The sequence below is a fragment of the Girardinichthys multiradiatus genome, chromosome 9 (assembly GCF_021462225.1).
Source record: "Girardinichthys multiradiatus isolate DD_20200921_A chromosome 9, DD_fGirMul_XY1, whole genome shotgun sequence".
Classification (NCBI taxonomy): Eukaryota; Metazoa; Chordata; class Actinopteri; order Cyprinodontiformes; family Goodeidae; genus Girardinichthys; species Girardinichthys multiradiatus.
The window spans coordinates 37826496-37845237 of NC_061802.1; the positions used below are offsets into that span (position 1 = coordinate 37826496).

Below are 18742 nucleotides of genomic sequence, written 5' to 3' on the forward strand. Positions count from 1 at the left end.
CCAGCTAATTCGTGGTTAGAGGGCAGAATACCTGCAAATGTAATGGTTACTGATTAGGTCTGTGCACAGTCGTCAGAAGAAGGATCCCCTGTGACTGAAACACCTTTGAAGAGAACAAGGCACGTCTCCAGGCATTAACTGGGTATGGCACTTATCTCCTTAATTAAAACTTAAAACTGATTTTACCCGAGTCTGAAAAAAATATATAATCTCAACAGATTCTTTTAATTACAAAAGGCATCTTTAGTTTTGATAAAAATTTCAAAGATTAGAAAAATTAAAGTAAAATTGGTAAAATGAAGGTTAAAAAGACAATAATTAAGTAATAAAAATAATGATTTAATTTCATTATATATGACAATCTTTGCACTGATTAAGATAGTTAACCATTTTGTTTACTCTATATTCCCAGGAGGTTGAGCAGATTTTCTGTGTGCTACACTGTTACTTAAATGTGTGCGTAAAAAACAAACTATACCAAACATGTATATGTTTTGAGATATATGTCACTGTTTGCATATAGAGCACCTTGAAAAACAAAGTAGTGTGCCCAGATTGTTTTATTAAGATAAACGTAGTTAAATAAAAATAATACTAGTTACAATTACTAAAGTTACAATAATAAAAATAAAATGCCAATACAATTGTTATAATTCACATAATAAAGAAATAAAGATATATGTGTTAATAAGATACAACTTTTTTAATACACCAAAACAACAGCAGTGAATCCAGTTTTATCTGTTATTTTTTTGTAATTATTGTTATTTCTTAAAATGAAAAATAACTAAATTAAAAATAATTTAAATAAAAACTATAAATACGATTAAGATAAAACATCAATGTAATTAATGTAAAAGGATTATTTTAAAATTTATAAAGATTTAATATTTTAACATATCTAATATAATTGTAAAAATTATCAACTGAGATTTTATGCAGTTCAAAAAAAAAAATATTAGTTAATTAATCATTTTAACCTCTTTGTACAAAGCATACGAAACGTGCTTTCCACAAATGAACTACATGTCCCTAAATCCATTTTTTCATATACTTGATGGCGATTGGTTGCAACTCAGTTAAACTTCACCGTGCAGGTTTGTGTGTGGTCACGCAGTCTTGGCAATCAAATCTGTAACTCTGGACCAATCAGCATCGGGACTTTGCCGTAGTGGGCGGGACCACATCACTTCCTCACGCAGTGGGATAGTTTCCTCCTGGTCGCTGCTAGCAACCTGCAGCCTATAACTTCTCTTCTCCAGTCTCTTGTCAGTTTTTAAGCTGAGCTTCTTTCAACATGTGTGCGAGGATAAGGCCGGGTGGACGGTGAGCGCAGCGCGGCCCTCCGCTCGGTGTTTCCCCGGCTGCATGGTGCTCTCCGACGCCCGGGGTTGCGGTTTGGCCTCCAGCCGCGGCTGCGAATGAACTTCATTTCTCAGCGTCACTCAGCTCTGTTTATTTTATAAAGATGGCGGTGAGGGGGACACTGTGAACTAAATGACTGTCAGAAACATCGCCTCCATTTGTAATATGGTGAGTAAACCTTCAGTCGTCTCCGTTGTTATTGATTGGTTTGCAGCAACAGATTTGAACCTGGTTAGGTGGAGATGTTTGAGGTTGCTTTGCCTCCCACCTGCACCCAGACTGGGACTTCTCAAAGGAGGATGCACGGGAAGCCCTGCGGGGGATCACCTTTAAACAATCCGGGTCTCATTGTTCTCTGAAGACCGGTGTCTTCCTGCAGCGTGTTGCAGCACAGTGAGATGGTCCAGTGGGTAATTTGTAAAGCTGTCAGCTGTGACTGACAGGAGAATGAAGCGGCTCCTCTGCCTCTGACAGCTTGTCTGTCCTGGTTGCATAATGTGGAGCTGCTGCAGAGAGCAGGAATCTGCACTAATCTGTGTTCAACGTTGTGTTCGGTGCTAGAGAAGAGTGGGAAAGAACTGACTTAATGCCTGTGTTAATGCCAGTGGCCCTTGCTTTATTTAGACAGGTCACTGATGTCAAAACCGGCAGTATTAGTCTTCTCAGAGGGCTGATTTTGTTCACTGTTTTTATATGTCATTCCTGCTCGACTTTGAACATTGCGCTTGTGTAGGACAATCCAGTCCAGGTTTGACTGATCCAAGTATTTTAGGTTTTGATCTATGGAGGTTTAGACTACCAAAATTGCAGTTAAAACGTCCTTTACTGCCTTTTTTTTAACAAACAGAGTCACGCTTTCACAGAAGACAAAGAAAAACGTACTTTAAATAATTAGTATTATGTGTGGAATATCTCTTGTCGGTATTTGACTCTATAGCAGTCCAGAGACCAAAAAAGCTGTAAAATACCCATTCTTCCAAATGCCGATGGGAATACTAGCAGAATTTCTAATAGCTTTTCATTGCAGCCGAAAGAACTTGTAATAAACTTTCTAATAATATAAAGATCGTGTTTCTACTTCATGTTGTAATTATGAATATATTATTTAATTATAATACTTTAATATCAGAATCAGCTTTATTGCCAAGTTCGTACGTACAAACAAGGAATTTGACTCCGGTACACTTTGCTCTTTTGTTCTGTTTTTGCATTACAGAATATACAAATTTACAATGTACAATATACACATATATAAATAAAAAGGTGCATTTACAACATCTGCATGCTGTTGTTTTGTACTCTATTGAATGTTCAACAGAGAAACAGCCTGGGGGAAGAAACTGTCTCTGTGGCGGCTGGTTTTAGTAAACAGTGCTCTGTAGCGGCGGCCTGAAGGTAAAACTCTGAACAGTTTATGTGCAGGGTGTGTGGGGTCTGCAGTGATTTTAGCAGCTCTTTTCCTGACCCTAGACCTGTATAAGTCCTGGATGGAGGGAAGGTCAGCCCTGATTATTCTCTCTGCAGTCCTGATTATTCGTTGCAGTCTGGACCTGTCCTGTTTTGTGGATGAGCCAAACCACACTGAGATGGATGAAGACAGGACAGATTGAATGATGGCAGTGTAGAAGATGACCAGCAGCTCCTGTGGAAGGTTGAACTTCTTGAGTTGCCTCAGGAAGAACAGTCTCTGCTGGGCCTTCTTTCGAACAGTGTCTATGTGTGAAGACCATCTCAGGTCCTCAGAGATGGTGGTTCCTAAGAACCTGAAGTGATCCACGGCCGATACAGTGTTGTTGAGGATGGTGAGGGGGTTGTATGGGGGTGGTGTTCTCCGAAAGTCCACCACCATTTCCACAGTCTTGAGTCGGTTGAGTTCATGGTAGTTCTGACCGCACCAGTATACCAGCCAATCCACCTGCTGTCTGTATGCAGACTCATCACCGTCCTGGATCAGTCCAATGACAGTGGTGTCATCTGCAAACTTAAGGAGTTTCACGGACGAGTCCAATGAGGTGCAGTCATTTGTGTACAGAGAGAAGAGGAGTGGGGATAGAACACACCCCTGGGGGGCACCAGTACTTATTGATCTGGATCGGGAGAAGATGCTCCCCTGTCTCACCTGCTGCTGTCGGTCCATCAAGAAGCTGTTGAGCTGGGTGAGCTTCTGGTGGAGGATGTCTGGTATGATGGTGTTGAAGGCCGAGCTGAAGTCTACAAACAGGACCCTGGCGTATGTCCCTGGGTGGTCGAGGTGTTGCAGGATGAAGTGTAGACCTAAGTTAACAGCATCATCTGCTGACCTGTTTGCTCGGTAAGCAAATTGCAGGGGGTCCAGCAGGGGGCCTGTGATATCTTTCAGGTGCTTCACCACCAGCCGCTCAAAGAATTTCATGACCACAGACGTCAGGGCTACAGGCCTGTAGTCATTTAATCCTAGGATGGTGGGTTTCTTGGGCACTGGGATGATGGTGGATCGTTTGAGGCAGGAGGGGACCTCACATTTCTCCAGTGATTTGTTGAAGATCCTTGTGAAGATCAGATCGAGTTGATTTGCACAGGCTTTCAGGCATGATGGGGAGATGTTATCAGGTCCTCCAGCTTTCTTTGTTTTCATGCGCTGAAACAGCCTATTTACATCTTCCTCGGAGATCTTTAGTGCAGGCAGAGGATCTGAAGGTAGGGGGTTGGTTGTTTTACGGGTCAAATTTGTTCCTGAATGGGATGTGGAGGGGATGATTTGAGGTGTGAATGGCTTCTTGTCATGTCTGCAGTAGAAGCCATTCAGACGGTTGGCCAGGAGACGACTCTGTTCAGGAAGTGTGCGGTTATGCAATAATGTTTCAGAGTTTTAAGGGTTGTCCTGTAAATACCAGCCCAATGTACACACACAATGAATTCACACAATTTCTTAAAAGACAAGAATTTATTAACAGAAATAAGTCAATATCAAACATATACTTTTAAAATACCACTAATATGGCACATTATGGCTGATCTGTGTTTAAAAACAACCCTTTAAATAAAGTGTGTCTTAACTTTAAAAAAGCACAACACAGAACACATCCTTAGCTGAGTGCTAGTCTGCTAGCACTTACTTTAGCTGCGTTTCTCACACAAACAAAAACAAACGTCAATAAACGAACATTATTTAGATTTTTTAACTCTAAACTAATCTTCTCTGCCCAAACACTACCTCTTACGTGAGCCGAGCTGAGGAGAAGTTGTCCTGGGCGTTGAGGGAAACATCCACTTGTGGGTAAACAAGAGGTTAACTTGCAGCTAACCTCCGTAGCTTAGCACACAGTCTCTCCTTCTAGTTCCACTGTGGACCTGTGTGGAAGAGGTCTGTTGGTTGGAACGCAGGGTTTTTATTCAAACAGTGATGTCACGAGAAGTCTACTGTTACTTCCTCCTTGTTCTTGTTCCTGGCTGTGCTGGAAGTAGGTTAATGCGATTTATTTTGAAAGTTCCAGAAAAGTTCTTACTGCCCTTTTAATGTTGGAACCCAGGGCTGGGGTCCCAACATTCAGATAAAAATCAAAAGTTACAAAGATGTTGTCAATACAGCTGCAAATCGTATTGCATTTTTGTCGTCATTCTAGTATCAGTGTGTGGAATATCAAAATCGTAGAGAACTGATGTAATGCCGATTTCAAGTGCCAAACATTCAGTCTTCATACCAATGATATATTGGGCAGATGGAATGGACCTGTTATGCAGGTGTGAATACACTCAAGCGAACCCTGGTCCAGACCAAAAAACCAGACCGAAACCGACTTTTTGAGGTGGTCTCAGTCCGCTTCTAAACGAACCCTGTTGCGGTTCACTTCTGGTGTGAATATGAACCAAAGTTGATCCGACCCAAACACATGTAAGCCTTTTTGGACCTAATGAGCCACAGTAGTGAATGTTGTGAATAGTGAATGCACTGAAGTCGTACATAATCAGCAGTCTATTGCTTAGCAATGCTGCTTCCAGCATGCTGTGGGTCAGGCTACACAGAGCGCATCATCCCATTCAGCTTGTAGCATTCGCCAACACCGTTCCAAGTTAGAAATAGAAGGTCGCGAAAGCTGCCTTGAATTGAGCTGCTTTTGACACTCACATTGATCGTGCAACTGTAATAACTGCATAAATATGCAAAACAGAAACGCAGCAACCATTACTTCCATTATAGTTTTCCTCCATTTCCAGGTCTGTGCGCTGTTCTGCCCTAGACATTTCTGTCCAATGGGAGCAGCGATGGTCTCATTCATGGCTTTGTTTACGTAAAACATGCAGGACACCATTCTCATGGGGACTGGAGTTGGCATCAGCTGGTTTTAACAGATGTTTACTTACAATGTGAAAAAAAAGACAATCATATTCTGTCTCCCTGTGTAACGTCAAATCACACCAGTCGTTTCTTGTTTCAGGTCAGTTAGGATCACTCAAATTCTTTGTGTCAGGAACGTCACGATAATAAGAGAAAATCTTTTCTTTTTTTTACTACCTATTAAACTGTATGACTTCTGTCAAAGGTTTCGGGTTTCCTTCCACAAGCTTCTCATAATAGTTTGCTGTTATTTTGGCCCATTCCTCCTGACAGAACTGCTGTAACTGAGTCAGGTTTCTAGGCTTCCTTTTTAGCTCTGCCCTGTGGGACATTTTCTATCAGACTGATAGGGTCTTGAAGTTGCAGCATTGTGATGATGAACCTCCATAATACAGTGTAGCAACAAACACCTGTGATGGCCACTCCAGAATGTACATTTCTTTGTCCTTAAAGCCACTTAGTAAGTAATCTGGAATCATGTTTTGGGTCATTGTCATTTGAAAGACCTGTTGTGTCCAAGCTTTAACATCATGGTTGATGTCTTAAGATGTTGCTTCTGTATTTTCATACTAAATTCTTCCCTCATAACGCTCTCTATGTTGTGAAGTGCACCAGTCCCTCCTGTAGTCTAATCCCCACACAACATGATGCTGTCTTTCCCGTACCTCACAGCTGGGATGGTGCTCTGAGGCGTTCAAGCTTCCCCCTTTTTCCTCCAAATGTAATGATGTATTTTTTGATTTTTGTTTCATCAGGCTGCAGGACATGCCTCTAGAAATTATAGTCTTTGCATTTGCAAACTGTAACCAGGATATCTATATTGCTTTTGTAGTAATGACTTCTTCCTCTCTGAGTGGACTTTCAGTCCAGAACTCCTTTCGCTGTGGATAATGAGTCTATCTCATCAGCTTCAGCCAGCAGCTTCTTAAGGTCTTTTGCTCTTTTGTTCTTGGGTTGATCCAAACATTTCAAACTAAAACGCATTCATCTCTGGGACACAGAAGCCGCCTCCATCCTAAGCCGGGGAATGGCTGAACCTTCCCATGCTGTTTATATTTGCATAGAATTGTTTGAAGAGATGAATTTGAAACATTCAGGCATCTGGAAATTCTACCCAAAGGAGAAACCTGCCTTCTGGACGTCCATGGTTATGTTCCTGATATCTTGGCTGGTTTCTTTAGATCCTTCCATGATATCACACAAGGAGGCAGTGTGTTTGGCATGTTGCTTCAAAAAGAAAAGAAAGAGTCTGTCTTCATTCAGCTGAGAAGTTGTAATTTAACCTATTTTATGCAAAAGCAAAGCCATGACATCACCATCTTGGCTTTTCAAATTTTTCAAGGTACAGTAATGTTGGTGTATGTAAACTCTTAAGTCTGCCTGGCAGCAAATGGAAAAAAATTGGTAATCCTAACTAATCTAAAACAAAAAAAAAATTGTTTTGTTTTGTTTTTAATAAAGTGTTTGTAGATATGAGGTTTCAGCTGTAGGTACCTGAAAGAATGAGCTAACAAACGTGGTTGTTCAGAAAAATCTTTAGGAGGATCAAGCGGTTTTTTCATTGAACCTAAGCTTTGAGCTTCAACCATAGCAGCCCACGTGCTACTAAATTAAAAGCTCACGTCTGTGTTCTTTGTGTACCAGTGTCAGTTTTCTACATGTGCGTCGATGTGCTCTTAGTAGCAGAAATGGCTGTTACCTGACCTCCTCAAACATATCAGTCAGGTAATGTTTTAGCATTAACTTGAGTGTCTCCAGTTTTCACCACTGCCTGATTCTTATTTTCAAACGTAAACATTTTCAACAATAATATGCATCCAGCTCTACTTATATTTACAATGCATTAGTAATGTGGTTCAGAAATATGAGAAAAAAAGATCTTCAGTTTGATGTAGTAGGTAATAATTCATATATTTAATAGGTAGGAGAAAATGATTTGTTTACAGGAACAAAATGGAGGTACCTAGGGACAAAACTGCCATGCGAATGTATGATGAGGCAGTACAAGTTGGTATATGGGCGAACTGACTTGAGCTGAGTGCATCTCCAGCCTCTTGAAGCATGTGAGGACACAGAGTTGTGTTTAATTGCAGTGCACTGCATTAGCAATGGATGTGCGCCATTTTTAACCTGGCGGGGCAGTGGGTGCGCAAGTTGGGGTTGGTGAGGTTTTCACCCCATTTTTCAAGCAGCACATCAGCTGTTGAACCAGACCCACCGGCCCGCTTTGACCATCTGACTGACATAAACATAACAGTTAGATTGCAGTTAGTTGGTCCTGGGGCTGCACAATATACCATAAATGTATCTTCATAGCATTGGATTACAGTAAATAAATGATTAAAAATGCCTTCCCGAGTCATCCCTCGGCTAACTATTAAGGAATACACCCAGTAGTCCATGTTGCTGGACTCCGAAGCCCGGCTCACACCTTGCAGGAGCAGCATGAGGTTGGTCATTCAGTGAGCAGCTTACATGTGTGCAGTTTAACACTTTAACAAGCTTCCTTCAGTGTGAACACTAATACGCCCTGGTCCACTCTGAGTGATTGTCCACCGAAGTTACTTGCTTCTATGTGGTGGGAAACCACAGTGTGTGTGTTCTGCATGATAATTTAAGGTAATGGATTAGTTCTTGTCCCAGGCAAGAGAGGAGGATGTGGGTTTGCAAAGCTGATCCCACACAGGATTCATGCATGTGTTTTAAGTGTGTATAAAATATGCTGTTCTAGGTGCTTGGGACACATGTCGGGATGTTTCCTCTGAGCAGAAAGTTGATGTATGCATGTCTTCATGTGGTTACTGAAAAAGGAACCTAAGTGTTTTTGTCTTATGTACTTTATTAATAGGTTATTTTTGTGCTGATCTTGTGAAATGGTAAAACTGAAAGTTGCAAGCTGCAGGCAGTAATTGTTTTATACAAAGTTCCAGGTAAAGCTTAATTCCCAACAATAGAGTTTACATCATCTTTTTTCAGTCTCTCATAAATGTTATGGCAGTATTTATTGGATTTTTGAGGCACAGTTAAGGTATGCATTATTAGACCTTCCTGTTATTATGGGTACATACAGTTCACAAACCTGCATATGCTCTGCAGCCTCTCTGACTGGAGGCGGTTAATCGGACAAAGGGGCATTCAGTGTGTGCTTTGACAGAAAGAAATGAAAGCCATTATAAGCCAAAGGCTTCCCCAAACTAAATTGTCTGCTGTGTGCTCTCAACAAAGCTGTGGTTCATTTGCAAAAGCTTTGAGCCCCTACAAGAGAAACAGCTGTGACAGGAGATAACTGCTCTGTCTCTGCAACCTGGTTTTTGACATGGCTCTTCCTGTTTAGTCCATATCCAATTCCTGCATGGAAAGACTTTCTGATGGATGCTGAGACATTCTGATTGTTTTTAATTGTTACACTACATTATAGACGTTCATCATCAAAATGCTGTGTCTTTCAGGGCCTCCAGTAGGCCGTGTCTGTCATTTACTAATCATGTGGATGAATATGCATAGTGTAGATGAGATGATATTGGTGATCTTGACAGCATGTTTTGTTCCCCTAGGGCACCAATGCCTCCGCTCTGGAGAAAGACATCGGCCCAGAGCAATTCCCAATCAATGAGCACTACTTTGGATTGGTCAATGTGAGTTTCACTAAATCCTCTCATGCATTAACAACACTCATTGCCAAATAACACTGGAGTCGCGTTTCAAAACAAGGAGTGAAAGGGGGAAAGCAGTGAGTCATGCCTGCTTTTGGGCAGCTGGCGTTAAAGGTCATGGAGCTGTTTGGTAATCACAAGATGTCCTGCGTTTTTAATGTGGTGTAAACACATAATTCCCAACACTTTCAACCAAATACAGTGCCTTTATAAATAAATTCCTTCTTGGTCATTTTCACATTTTGTCCCATTAGAGCTACAAACATCTGTGTTTTTTATTGGGATTTTAGGTGAGTAGTGCATAATTGCCAAATGAAACGTGGTTTTCAAAATTTGTTACGAATAGAAATCTGAAAGGTCTTGTGTGCATTTGTATCAAGCCCCACTGAGTCAACCACCTTTTACTGTAATTACAGCAGTGGGATCTTTCGAGTGTGTCTTTACCAGCTTTGCACATCTAGAGTCTGACATTTTTGTCTGTTCTTTCAGGCCCAGTAGATTGGATGGACAGCTTCTATGAACAGCAATTTTAGGGCCTTTCCACAGATTCTTAATTGGATTTAGGTCTGGGCTTTGACTAGGGCATTCCAACTAATAAATATGCTCTTATTTAAACTATTTATTTATATCTTTAGCTGTATGTTTAGGTCTGTTGTCCTGCTAGAATGACAACAACCCCAGACTCTAGTTTTTGTGCAACCTCTACGAGGTTTTCTTCCTTTCTTATTCTGTATTTTTCCTACCAATACTGACCACCTGTCCCTGTTATAGAAAGGCCTTCCAACAGCTTGATGCTGCCACCACCATGTTTACTGTGGTGATGGTGTCTTCAGGGTCATGTTCAGAATAGAAGTTTCAATTTTCTCGTCTGACCAGAGTACTTTCTGCCACGTTTACTGTGTCCCCTACCTATGCTGTAGAGTATAGCATTCTTTTGGCTATTTTTCAATAACTTTCTTATGAAAACTGTTGGATAGAGGCTGCTGGTACCAAAAGATCTTAAAAAACCAGTAAAAGAAAACAATAGCTTTCTTCGTGCCACTCTTTCATAAAGACCAGGTGTGTCTTGTGTCCAACTAATATTTGTGCTGTCAACAGATTGGCCTACTTAAGCTGTTGATGAATGGAGCTGGATTTTATTTACAGGATTCAGGATAAATGGGGCTAAATACAAATGCATGCCACACTTTTTATATTTTATTTGTGACAAAACCGGTATATTTCCTTCTACTTAATTATGCTCTTCTTTGTGTTGGTCTATCACATGAAATCTCAATAAAGTAAATTGAAGTTTGTGGTTGTATGGATATGAATACACGCTTTACAGAATAATCAAGTAAAGATTTTTCCATCTGATTTCACAAATATTCCTGAATGAAATTCTATTTCTTATTTCCCCTCGGTTCTCCATCTTTGTGTGCTGCCCCCTTCCTTAGTTTGGAAACACATGCTACTGTAACTCGGTGCTGCAGGCCCTCTACTTCTGCCGGCCTTTCCGGGAGAACGTGCTGGCCTACAAAGCCCAGCAGAAGAAGAAGGAGAACCTACTCACATGCTTGGCTGACCTCTTCCACTCCATTGCCACGCAGAAGAAGAAAGTGGGCGTCATCCCGCCCAAGAAGTTCATCTCCCGGCTACGAAAGGAGAACGGTGAGAGGGCTGTGGCGGACTAAAGGTCTGCTGATGACGTATGTGCACGCACAGGCCTATAACTGGACTGATATATTTCCTCCACTGTGTGGTTTGGAGTCATGCATTTGATGTTTTCTTATTTCATATTCATGCTTAAATTCAATACCTGTAGAGCTCAGATTTGTGTTGTGTGTTTGTAGCCGTGTCGGCTGAATATTTAGGGTGAAGGACGGTTACGTGTCAGTGGTAAGGTCGTTCTGAGCAGAGCTGACAGAAAGCCTGATTGTTCTCTACTGTCCATATTCAGGAAGCCATTTATATGAATGCACAATGTGATCTCTGTCTGGGGCCAGCTTTGGTCAGCTGCCTCCTCTCTGCTCCCCTTGTCTTCTGCGCTTCTCAGTTTCACCTCTCACATTATGTATGAAAGCAGGAGAGTGTACAGGTGTGTGTATTTTCAGCAAAGTCTGCTGACTCTTGTTTACTGGGTTTCCAGTTTCACGTGTCAGAAACTGGTTTTCAGACAGAGGCAGAGTGGAGGAGCTGATTGCTGCAGTGATCCCTAGCTAACAATGTTACTACAAATATACAGGCCTAAAAGAGTGAGTCACCTTATTAAATACTTTTTTTAATCTCTCCTGTTATAAAAAATATAAGAATAAAATAATGGAAATAAAAAAAATGAATAGCAAAGGTAAATGATTTTCATTTGGGTATACATTCTCTTAAATTGATCGTATCTTAAAACAATAAAGAAGTCAGTCTGTTTACCTTGTATTCTACAAATCCTTGTGTGTCTCTTGTTTATATTTATAATATATACTTTTTGCAGTTAAATTTGCAACTTCAGCAACATCAGACAAGAACACAAATGCACTTTTTTTGGAATAATGTTTTTTTTTTTTTTTATTCAAATCATCAGCAGGTACAGACACTGATCCCATTGGACAAATCGTCCACACCGAAAGGTGCTGGTGTGAGCTTTTCCTGTTGGGTATGATAAGTTCACTTGTGGGAACACCATTGAGTTTTTGACCAGCCAGTCACCAGTCAAAGGGCATTCAGGCTAAAAATGGTCCCATTCTGGTCAACATTCCCCAATGTTTCTGGTTCGAGCCCAGGAATGTCCAAAATTGGCAATAATACAGATTGCCAGTTTAATCCATTTTGGAATAAGGTTGTAACATTCACCAGAGAATGAAAGCAAGATTTTAAAAGGCATACAGAAGACTTGAATTGGAAAATTCATGAAAAATTTAAATTCACACAGAACTAAGCCAAGTTTTGAGTGAAAACCTGCTGAAGATTGTTTATTATTAACATGGCTATAAAAGCCCTAAATATGGAGGACCAATCCTGCCATAATTGAGACTAAATACAGAAATAAATAAAACGCTTGATAAATTAATTACTTGCTAAATGCAACAAAATATTAGATTCATTCAATAACTGATAATTATTGATAATCAGATATAAATATATATTTATATTTTAATCTTGATCTGTTGTGATTTATCTATGTGCTATTATGCTAATTTTGTATGTAAACCACTAATTTTCAACATACTTTTTTTCTTGAACTGTATATCTTTTATTCTTTTGTTTATTTATTACAAGTGAATTTCTTGCTGTTTTATTTTTCCCAGCCCTCTGTCATATTTATTACCAGCCAAATATATATTTTAAATATTTTTTCCCAAGATATGTAATTTATATATCCTTTTTTTTTTTTGTGTGTGTGTCTCAACATGCGGCTGGAAATGTTAAAACAAAGGGGGCGGGACAGAGACAGGTGGGGCGGGCTTTAGAATAGCATCACCGCCTCAGCTTTTCTCCTATTGGCTGAGCTCAAGCCTCTAGGAAGTAGATGCTGAGCCTCATAATGGCTGCCTGGTTCTGGAGGGGAGCCTCTAGTAGCATACTTGACTCTGCGGACATACGCTGGACTTGTCCACGCAGAGCTCAGTTTTTATGCCAGAGTACACAGTGTCACACAATAAACTGCTTTTTTACCGACCCACTTTCAAAATAAAAGCATGACTCAATGATGGACTGTTTTCCCAATCTAACCACATGGAACGTATTTTAAGAACTTCAATGTTAAATTCGTGTTTTCCACATTTTTTATGTTTTCATCTTTTTAAATGAAACTGTCATTCAATAATTTCTGTCCTGATTTAAGAGTTCATATGCAACACAGGTTGAAACAGTTGATTGAGCTGTGTGTGGGCATGAATACTGTTTTAAGCAGGGATGAGGTTAAAACAAATGAGAAAATTCTTAATTTCAAGGTCAGACTGTGCTCATTGTTACCTCTGCATTTGTTTCCGTCAGAAAGCAATCTTTGTTTCCTTCCGATCTTATTCCCTTCAGATCTGTTCGACAACTACATGCAACAAGATGCCCACGAATTCCTCAACTATCTGCTGAACACGGTAGCTGACATCCTGCAGGAGGAGAAGAAGCAGGAAAAGCAGAACGGACGCCTGAAGAACAACGGCACAGCTGTCACCACTGAGGCCGAGATGGAGAACAAGGCTGAGCCCACATGGGTTCACGATATCTTCCAAGGCACGCTGACCAATGAGACGCGCTGCTTGAACTGTGAAACAGTATGTAAGAGCAGACCGGTTTTGTTTTGTTTGTTTGGTGGTTTTTTTATTTTTTTTATGCTCAATGATTTTGTATATGTGTCACCCCAAATCTGGAGGCAAAATCCATAGGGGGCACCAGGGAGACTTTCTCCTCACAGCATATGTCAGGGTCACTGTAAGCTTTGTTCACAGAGCTCTGAGGGCCAGCAGAGTCTGTTGCCCAGAGCAACCCCTGTAAACACTCAAGGCTCTGCTCTGTGTGAAGACAAAGGCTCCTTAGTGAAATAAACATTTCAAAGCCTGGCACCATGGGTATACATGTGGGTGTAGGTGTGGGTTGTTGTGTTACAACAACGGAAGGCTTATCCTCACTGACTCAGTCAGGGAAAATGACATTTAAGTTTCATGCTGTCTTGCAGGTAAGCAGCAAAGATGAGGATTTTTTGGATCTTTCTGTAGATGTGGAGCAGAACACATCAATAACACACTGTCTCAGGTACATTGGCTTTATCATACACTGAATCACAGCTGAAGAAGCAGATGTTGACAGACTGAGTAATGGGGCCTCTGGTGACATGCTGTCTTCTCCAGGGACTTCAGTAACACAGAGACGTTGTGCAGTGAATACAAATACTACTGTGAAACATGCTGCAGCAAGCAAGAAGCACAGAAACGGTGAGTGAAGCACACCTTATTACAGTAAAGTATTCTCACTCTTTGAAGCTTTTCACATTTTGTCACATCACAATCAAAAAAGTATAATGTTTTGGGTCTATGCCATAAAATCCCATTTAGAAATGGGTGTGTGGTTGAAATGTCATAGCGCAAGACTTTGTAAAAAAGCATGTCTGTTTCTGTGCAGGATGCGTGTGAAGAAACTTCCTATGATCCTGGCTCTACACCTGAAGAGGTTCAAGTACATGGAGCAGCTGCACCGCTACACTAAGCTCTCTTATCGGGTAGTTTTTCCACTAGAACTCCGCCTTTTCAACACATCTGGGGATGCCGTAAACCTGGATCGCATGTACGATTTGGTGGCAGTGGTGGTTCACTGTGGAAGGTAAGGCTGCGGTTAGGTAAGGCTGCGGTTAGGTAGCGGTTTCTATACAATGCAGTCATTGTTTGTTTCTGTCACCTCAGCGGCCCAAACAGAGGTCATTACATCACCATTGTGAAGAGCCACGGCTTTTGGCTACTGTTCGACGATGACATAGTGGAGGTGCGTCACTCTGCCACCTTTAGTCTGTTTGGTGTTTTTTGCCTGTGTCTGTGCGACCCTTATTCTAATCCGTAAACCTAATCTCTCCATCTGTTGTGCAGAAAATCGATGCCCAGGCCATTGAGGAGTTTTACGGGCTTACCTCGGACATTTCCAAGAACTCTGAGTCAGGATACATCCTCTTCTACCAGTCAAGGGAGTGACGCTGGTGCTAGATCAGTGACAGAGAAAAGGCTGAATTTTTTGTTTTTTTTAACCTTTAGCATAAGAGACCCAGACTTTCCACATCCACTTCCTGCTCCTCCAACCACTCCGACAAGTGTGCCAATCCTCTTCTGGGTTTTATATTTTCTTTGCCTCTACTTCTCTCTCTCTGTGTTAACAGACTTTTGTCTTTTAGTCACCTGCATCTGGACTGCACTTTAAAAAGCAAAAATGCTCAACAGCATGAAAGCAGTTAAGCAGGAGCTTGGTGTTGCTGCTGGGAGAGACCTACAAATGTGATTTTTCTACCAGAAACCTAATAGACTGGTGGGGAGATATACAGACAGTAGTCAGAAACTGTACCATATCAGATATAATTATGGAAGGTCCATAATGTGCCACCCAGTCATAATTCCTCTCATTAGGGCTATTTTACCCATTGTTCTCATCAACTTTTTATTTCTTTTAGCGGCTGCAGGAGACGGTAAGATTCACAGAGAAAACTCTGCACTTCAAAAGGATCTGAAGCAATATCTGAACATTAATCCAAAACTACGTTAACTGTAACATATTAGTTGAACACGATACGATCAGAACTTGTAACACTAACGGAGCCACAAACTCTTAACTGCACATTCTTTTTAGAGATGCACCGATCAGGCTTAACCGGGCCAGTACTGATTAGCTCTGGCCTGCTATTCTAATATTGACATAATCTGTTTTTAAAACACAAGACTTAGAGCACCAAAATCAGGAAGTGTGCTGCAGATTCCCCGACAGAGGTAGCAGTTTTGATTGCCACTGAAAATAAGAATTGCATAATCATCCCCGTTTTGGTATCAAAGCATTCGCATGTCCCTAACTTTTAACGGTTTTTATAAAACTCAGAAAATGCATCAGGGTGTGTTGTTGGTTGAAATGGATAGAAAATTGCGGTCGTTCTTAGTTTTGATGCATTTATTCACCGATTAGAGGTGATTTAGAGAACATCGCCCAGTTCCATCCTCTTGCCGATTGATTGGTGCATCTCTAATTATTTTCCCATCAGACGGATGTCTGGAATCAGCTGAATCTTTGTTTTTTATTTCAACAGGTACCCACTATTTATTGAAATTATTTTATTTATTGTGATGTTTTTTTCATGCTGACTGATACATGATGGTGTGTGTTAAATGTTGTCTAAGCTCCCTGTGTTACACAACCTAAAGTTTGTGGCGTAAAAAGATTAATTAGGAGACGCATTCCACAACAGTAAAACCTCTTAGTTGGTTTGAGAAAGCTAGTGCAATATGTGATGTTAGTACCCAATGTAGAATTTCCTTATATAAGAGAGCATTTGCATCTGTTTTGGATTGATTTGTTTATTCGTTAATCATTTTCTAGTTTTGTGTATCTGCTGTATCAGAGTACAGTGGATCTCAAAAGTCTACCTGCTTGTTAAAATGGCAGGGTTTTGTACGTGGTTGATAAGGGATTTTAAAAGATTTGCCCCTATAATCCAATGACAACCTATACAAATCAACACAAAAAGAAATGCTTTTGTTTGAGATTAAAATATTAGGAATAAAAAACCACCAACAACCTGGTTGAGTAAATGTGCACACACCTTTGTACCTATACTTTGATGATGCACCTTTACACTGAATTTAGACATTCAGTCTTCTGTACCAGGAGGCTGTTGGCATGCCGCATCATGACTCAGTAACACCAACCCTCTCTACGTTGCAATAGTTAGACATTTTTTAGAAATTAAAGAGATACAATTATTTTTCTTTTTTTTTTTAAGCTATGAAAAGCTTTTGGATTTTAAGGTGTTTTGAAGGGTTACCGTACAGCTTAGAGGGGCATTATTATTGTGGGAGTTTTAGCAATTAATTCACCTGTTGAACACAACTTTAACAGTTCAAACGTGAGCGCAAATAACCTAATGTGAAGGCCTACCACCTTCCTCGACAGTTATTTACAGCCAGTTGAAGGCTTCTTTCCATGCTGGATCTATGCCAGACCTCCGTTTCTTCTGCTTGTTAAGCCCTCTAACAGCAGAAATTACGTCCTTGTCTATGACTGACATGTCATTTTGCTCCTCGCCATTAGTGGAATGACTGTCACCCGATTTGTGGTTAGCAGCTACCGGAAGAACGTTGTGATATTCTGGTATACGCTGTTTATTCGCCCACCCTTCGAAGCTGACATGATTTTAGAAAGCTTTACTGTTAGCTGTCGCACAGGGACATAGGATGAAAGGAAGTGGGAACAGACACAGAAATGATACGCTCATAAAAAATGAGCGTATCAATTTCAGCCTAACGGTGACAACTTTCAGCTTAGCAGGGCGCTGGCGAGAACCCTGCTCACTGTTGTCCCATATAGTCTCTAATAATGGATGACTGGTTTCACTACACTACGGAGCACTTTTTTGTACTCTTCTCAAGACTGGTACGATGGTACAGTTATTTTGTTACCTCTCCGTCAACGATGATGAGCTAATTTAGGAAAATTAATTCTTCAAAAGATCTGCAGTTCCTGTTAGCTTATTCTGACTCTACGGCAGATGCGTTTAAGACATGCTGAAATTGAATCAAAATGGGCTTTAATAAAGTATTAGTTTAAGGTTGGACCCATTTTTGCAAACACGTTATTAAAGCTTTTGTCACGTTTCTTTTTCAGTTGAATCATACAGGATATATGTCACATAAAGGTGGGAATAATGTTGACATCAGTTATAATAGCCTGACTTTTACATCTAAAAGTTGTCATTTTGTTGGGGGGGGAGGTGCACTTTTGAGATCCACTTAAATGATTTTCTTTAACACATCCCACCTATTGGGAAATAACTACAATCGTTTCAATACTGCACATAGATTTCTTTTCCTTTTTCCTACATTACACACCAGCTCCCTTGTTTCATCTTGGCTTGTCTGAGGTTTTTATATGTAGCACACTAGAATCCTAAAGGTTAAGGATCCTTGTGAATCCTTTGGACTGTAGATTTTCCTCCATTAGGAGTTTTGTTTTGGCTATTTCTTGTAGATTATTTTAAGATCAAGCATTTTTTATGTTTTTGACATTCCTGTTTGCTGCACGTGAGAGGGAATCAACATTTCACACATCATAATTAAGAGGTAGGATCATTTATTAGATTAGATTAGTCTGGATGTTTGGTACACTCGGTCATGCTCTCTCTTGCTCTCTTGAGTGGATGAAAACGTGCCAAATTGGATTTAGTACTGACTTTGGAGCCATTATTATTTTCTTCTTGAAGACACACTTGCATTCTTATAAATTATGTAGAAGAGTACCTCTAGGACAAGGAAATATTTTTTTAGATAAAGATCTCTAAATGGCAAAGAATAAGCTCGCTGTTTTACAATCACAACTACATCAAAGGAATGTGCCGATGCTCACATTTGTCACATTGTTCTAATAACTGGGTTCAGACTAAAAAACTGTCAGGAACATATTTGAGGATAACCAGACTCGTAACATGCTGAGCTTCCATTAACTTATGCACTCTTCCTCACTGGGATGCTCAGTTATTTCCTCTGTGTGTGTGTCTTGTTGTCCTACTAAAGACCTGCACCATGTTGGACATGACTGAGTGTCTGTGAGGGGAAAGAGGAGACAACTAGGAGTCTCCATGTGGCAGTTAATTGAAAGTGCACTTTATTAGTGACGAGCTTCTATGCTTTAACAAGATGAACCACAGTGTAACACCCTCACAATGACTTTTTCTTTTTGTTCAATAAAATTATGAACCGAC

The 18742-nt window shown here is 40.4% G+C and overlaps 1 protein-coding gene across 1 annotated transcript; it reads left to right on the forward strand.

The window, feature by feature from the left end:
* The first annotated feature begins 1047 nt into the window (after positions 1–1047).
* Positions 1048–18742, forward strand: usp46 (ubiquitin specific peptidase 46). Its single transcript, XM_047375360.1, has 9 exons — positions 1048–1533; positions 9235–9315; positions 10770–10983; positions 13339–13577; positions 13979–14055; positions 14151–14234; positions 14422–14619; positions 14700–14778; positions 14880–18742. Exons 1-9 carry the CDS (start codon positions 1498–1500, stop codon positions 14979–14981), a joined length of 1110 nt encoding a protein of 369 aa, XP_047231316.1. The 5' UTR covers positions 1048–1497; the 3' UTR covers positions 14982–18742.